This window comes from Helicoverpa zea, chromosome 6 (assembly GCF_022581195.2).
Source record: "Helicoverpa zea isolate HzStark_Cry1AcR chromosome 6, ilHelZeax1.1, whole genome shotgun sequence".
Lineage (NCBI taxonomy): Eukaryota > Metazoa > Arthropoda > Insecta > Lepidoptera > Noctuidae > Helicoverpa > Helicoverpa zea.
In genome coordinates, this window is record NC_061457.1 from 4,412,397 (window position 1) to 4,418,301 (window position 5,905).

General features: G+C 37.8%; 1 protein-coding gene across 1 annotated transcript; it reads right to left on the reverse strand.

Annotated features, from left to right (window-relative positions):
- Positions 1 to 1,316: 1,316 nt before the first annotated feature.
- LOC124631489 lies at positions 1,317 to 4,504 on the reverse strand. The gene is made up of 3 exons (XM_047165910.1): positions 4,016 to 4,504; positions 2,621 to 2,854; positions 1,317 to 2,211 (listed from the first exon to the last, which is right to left on the reverse strand). Exons 1-3 carry the CDS (start codon positions 4,448 to 4,450, stop codon positions 2,077 to 2,079), a joined length of 804 nt encoding a protein of 267 aa, XP_047021866.1. The 5' UTR covers positions 4,451 to 4,504; the 3' UTR covers positions 1,317 to 2,076.
- Between the last annotated feature and the right edge of the window lie 1,401 nt (positions 4,505 to 5,905).

Consider the following 5,905-nt stretch of genomic DNA (forward strand, 5'->3'; position numbering starts at 1 on the left):
ATTTTAGTCGCACGTATTTTTTTACGCGCGAAAATAACTGAACGGCAAATCCACCGGTGTGAAAGCGATGCTAACGACGGAAGTACGGAACCTTAATGATTGCATGAGTATTTAACAGTGTGTGAACTTTAAGATAACATTCCAGAGGCACTCAACCTGTGCTTATCGGACTTGTTAGCCCTTTTCATATTAGAAAAATAAAGCGGTTTTGATTTTAATTCTGATTGTTAGGTAAGTAAATGTCCATATAAAAGTATTGACACTTTAGATATTAACGTTGTATCCGTGTTCCGGAAAGCATGATAAACGTTAGGTCCCGGCTATCACTTTAACTTTGGCAGTCGTCCATGAAAACCAGAAGCAGAATGAAGCAGAATGTTTGACGACCAGCCTTGGGAGAAGGCTAGGCACATGATAATATTAGTATCATAATAACCCGGCGGAACCTATAGGTATCTTTACCTATAGATATAGGGCACTTTTTGAACTTAGTAGTTTTCAGGATGAAAATATGAAATACGTTTATTCACGCGTGTGACACAGTGACTTACAAATAAAAATGTACAAAAAATTAGACATAAAAAAGACGAATTACAAAATGATGATCTTCTAGTGAATGGAATGAAGAAGACATTTAGTAGGTAAGTAAGCATCATAGAAATAATGCCAGTATAGGTAAACAATCTCTACGTCATGTCTAGCAATGTCAATTGAAACCGGTTTGTTGATCGCGAGCATATTATCAATGCAACTGCAGTTTTAATGCAAGCGATCACATTATGCCGTGTCATTCAATTACTTACGTAACATTATATTAACACAAGCATTTACTGTCACGAGTAATTACTCGTAAAACAAAGCTTGGTAAAGGTTGAATAAATATTCCACCAATCAATTCAATTACCTATATTACCAAGCTTTGTTTCATTCATATCCTATTGATGTGATAGTGTTATTCACATTGTTTTGTTGTTTTACAGGACATGTGGCCAAAGGTTTTTCCACATGAGGTATCCCCATTGGAAAGGAAAAGGGTTGGTTTCTTTGGCGCCGGATTGAAAAATTCTTTCAGTTTTAGATAGCCCATTAATGAAGGCTTATTTGGTCCTACGGCCAACTATTTTATGGTCTGTGCAGCATTTCTTCTCTTTACGTGCACCTCTGTTGGAAAAAAAATTGTTAAAGGACAAAAGAAAAAAAATGATGTTGAAAGACTGCGTTGTGAGATGATTTAGGATTGTCTTACCTACGCCAAATTAGGAACTAGAAAAAAAGGCTTTCACAAAATTCAAGGAAAAGGAAATAAAACACAGTAATTGCAATAATAATGTGAATTTGTGTTTAATTACGTTTCAGTTTAGAATAAAAATTATAGATTTTTGTTTCTAAATATTTCTGCTGTATGGACATCAAATATGTAAATATCTAACTAAATGCATGCGAGATAATTATACTGCTATTGCTTGTATTTATTAATGAATGGATGCACTTTCAACTATTTAAGTGGTATTACGTATTACATTTATAATTGTTGTTCTTAATAATATGTTTTTCTTTTTAAATTGTGAAGATGGAATCCTTTTATTTTTTTGCAAGTATCATTTTAAAACATTTATTTATTTATTTTTAAAACCTGTAAATGTGTTCATTCTTACCCTATGTAGTAACTTAGAAGCAAAAAATTCTTCTTCTAGACCGAATCTTAAAAAGACACTGATTCAACTTTTGCCTACATCAGCAGTCAGCCAGCGAATATTTCGAGATATTTTACAAGTCACAATTAACATTCCTCAGTTATTTATATTTCGACATATCAATATGCATTAACTACCTATCTAATACTAAAATTACATAAAAAGCAGATCTTATATCAGATCACGCATGTATCTAACAACACAATGCAGATAAATAGGCCATTCCTACATAAATAACAGTCACTGAACATTCCGTTTTGTTCATACGCTTGAATCACAATGACCACTGTGCGAGAAATAAATGTCAGAGAGCAACTGACATCACTCGAATCTTCTAGAAGTAGACGGTCTACTCAGTGGAATCGAGTGACAGTCTTCTATGTCATCCACTGATCATGTTGACGTCTTCTTCTTCGCCGATTTGCAGGATGGCTTTCTGGATCATTCTTTTCAGACGTTTGCGGGATTCGTGGGATCGTAGTGTCCTTAGCTCTGAGGCTACGAAGTCGCCGAATATCTGTGTGGAAATTACATATTTATGTATATGTGTAGATGTAGGTAGATAGTTTTAATATTAGCTGTGTTAGTTCGATATCGCTAAAGTGGTTAGTAAGCGCTCCCTGTTTGCTGTGTGTGGGCTAACTAAGGTAAATAAATCGAACGCTATTAAGTTTACGTCATTTGGATGTAAAATGTATCGATCGAAATCAAAACGTCACCAGCTAATATTTATAGTGTCAACTAGCTTCCGCCCGCGGTTTCACCCGTGTCCCGAGATAACTGCTTCCCGTAGCTGTATGGTGATAAAAATCTATTCTATGTCCTTCTTCCGGGTACAAGCTACTTCCCCTCTAATTGTCAGCTTAAACGGGTCATGGAATGTGCATATTATTACAGTAATCTCTTCAAAAATAAAATAGCCTAACCTGGCACTCATCAGCATTCAACCCAGGCCTGATCCTCGGCGTAGGTTCCTCAGGCCACATCAGCGGATTAGCACTGGGTGGCAAAGGCAGCGGGGCTGATGCTGCAACCCTCAGAGGCCTGTGAAGCCGTCTGCTGGGACTACTGTTGGCATTATTGAGCTGGTTGGTGAGGGCTGCGTGCGCTCGCGCGGCTGCTCCGAATTCCTCTTCTTCATCAGCTTGGAACTCAGCGAGCTAGGGGAGAAATTAATTGTTATTGATAGGAATGTTCCTAGATGTAATGGATTGCGCATGGAACAATAAGTTATTGTTTATTGGTATGCTCTGAATGAGCTGATTGACCAATATACATATACCTATACTAGCTTCTGCCAGCAGTTTCACCCGTATCCCGTGGGAACCTCGCCATGAACCCGGATAAGAAGAAGCCTATAGCCTTTCTCGATAAATGGGCTATCTAACACCGAAAGAATTGTTCAAATCGGACCAGTAGTTCCTGAGATTAGCGCGTTCAAACAAACAAACTCTTCAGCTTTATAATATTAGTATAGATGATCTAATTGGGATTATGAAGTCAACAGCAGCAAATTAAACGGTCATATATCTATATCATCACGCATTTTCATTTCTGTAACCGTTTTAAGTCATTCTTAATTTAAGATTGACTGATGCATTATTTTTTTATGAAAATAATATAAAGCGTTTTTCTAATGCCAGTAATATTCTAAATTGCAACGTAGGGTACACGAATTAAAATCTATTATTCAATGCCACGTGGTAATGCCCACTATCCGGTCTCCGTTGAGCCATAGACCGGCATCGATTCGATATATTAAAAAGTTCATGCCAATTTGAACCTTGGATGTACAAATATAAGGTTTATTTTTCAATGGTAACGCAGCCACGAGTTAAATAGGATTTGATGGAACAATAAGCCGGTCAGTAAACACAGGAAAATTAATTTTGAAATACAAAATAAAGTAGGTTATATTGTATGAAAATACAACGTATTTTACAAATACATTAAGGTAAGTAGGTATCATCCAAGTGTTGAGTTATTGATTAATCCATTAACGAGATATTTACATACGTGTAATCTATTCTATTTCCATTTCTCTGTTTGATACCCCAAGCCATAAAAATGACGTAATGTAACATAACTTCTATATGCAGTTACATAAAGATCAAAACCGCAACTATACCACGATTTGCAGTGTTAACAACGCTAACTGTTACAGCAGCCGTCAATCAACGAACCAAAACAAACAACTTTTGATAACAGCGACGCGATAACATTCAAACACGTTGACACATCGCTATCAATGAAAAGCACAACAATAAAAACATAATGTACAGTAAACAGTCGTTTGAGTGATAAAACAAATGACGTCGTACCTCCAAATTAACCGCGTCCACTGTCTCGAGAGGGTCGGCGGAGGGCGCACGCATCAGGAACGAGAGGGCATCGAAGTACTCCCACCCGCTCCGCGTCACCTGACGACGCTTTATTTTGCGCAACTCGTTGTTAAACTGCGTCCGCAAATTGTGGACCTTCCGGCTTATCTCCTCCCCAGTAGTACCAAATATTTCCGCCAAATACTCAAACTTCGCTTGCCGTGCGTTCCGGTCCTTGTTCAACGGATTCTTTATATCCCACAACTCTCTACACTCCTTCTCCATAGTCTCAATCAATTTCATGGTGTTCTCAGAGTTCCAATGCACTTTGAATTTCGCATTCGAATCCCGCCTCAAATAATCTCTCTCACTTTCAGAGTCTATTTCTATTTTTGGTGAATACATATCGTACGAATTTGAATTCGAATCCATCATGGCGAAATGACGTTGTTATATCGAAAGCGCTCTAGCGAGACTGAGGGGCAGGGCGAGAGCGGCGAGACCGGTGTCGGCCGGAGCGGCAACGTCGCTTACGTAATAATAGCCGTGCGACGTTGCCGCTCGGAACGATAGCGCGTGCATTTGACTTGCATTGCAGTGACTTCAAGGCGCTAAACAGACTTAAGAGCTGAACCATATAACCATATTAGTGACTATTAGCGCCAGGCGTATTAACAAAGGAAGTTTTGTAGAACTTGAGCCGCCTCTGTTGTTCAAAGTGGGCTAAGTAGATACAAACTGCGATCAAAAAGTGAAAGCACGACTCGATTCTACGAAACGGAGATGTTCCTTCGGAAACATAATATTTATCGAGTAATTCACGCATAAATATCAATTCTATACTCTATTAGAAGTACATAATATTTGATCCTACTGTATTTAGTGTAGATGGATCTACACTGGGCATAGCAGAACAACCTAAAGAAATAAATATTTAACGATGAACACGTGCGTATAACAGTCGTCAAAACGGATCGTAAATTGTGTCCTGTTTATAGCATAACCAGGATTAATGGTGTATGCTCTTCTCATTAGATGCACATTGGCGTTAGAGACGACACCGTTAAATAAACTAAGTAATTATAACCATGCATCGTTGACAATTATGAACCTAGAACCTAACTAGGCAAATACCTATACAACAGTGTTGGGCACTAACAAATTATTATACAATATTGAAGTTAATCAACAATTTTATTTAGGAAAAATTGTAAAAGAAAACCTCAACTTTTAATAAATCAGCACACAACCAGGCAATAAAAACAACGTAACATACAGTTTATACTCCAACTAAACTCAATATAAACCACATAACTACGAAAAAAGAAACAAAAGTAGAAAAAGAAAAATTCCCTCTCAATATTAAAACCGCGAACTACTGGGAAAATCCTCGTTCCCTTTGATGTTTCTCTCGACCTTTTTCCCATTTCCCATTGATACCCGTGTAAAATTCCCATACAGGATGTATCGGACATTCCCGGGAACGCTGGGAACTGAACGGGATGACCAATTTAATAACCGTTATTGGAACGGGAGGGGAAATTTAAGGGGGTCGAGGGGAGTTCTATATCCGGAATGTCCGCTGTTCTTGTTTTAATTGTGTGTGAACTAATTGTAGATGTTTTTCACCTTTCGTCTTCTAGAACTAGGTACCTACCTACTTTATACACGCAGATGAAAAGTTGCTGATTTCCTGCGTATGACCTATATTTTATCTTGTGTTGCTCTGATTAACGTCTAGGTCCGATTAATACTTATCTAGACTTTTATTGGAGCTTCAAAGGTGACTCGAATAACGTGATGGAATCATCATCAGCGTTTTGTCCCACTGCAGAACACAAGCCTACTTGGAAAATAAGTAAATATGACTGAAAAGTTACATTGGTACTT

Coding starts and splice junctions, on each gene's coding strand:
- LOC124631489 (XM_047165910.1), bottom strand. CDS start 4,450: ATGATGGATTCGAATTCAAATTCGTACGATATGTATTCACCAAAAATA. Junction 2,855..4,015: donor TGGACGCGGTTAATTTGGAG/GTACGACGTCAT, acceptor TTTCTCCCCTAG/CTCGCTGAGTTCCAAGCTGA. Junction 2,212..2,620: donor TGAATGCTGATGAGTGCCAG/GTTAGGCTATTT, acceptor ATTTCCACACAG/ATATTCGGCGACTTCGTAGC.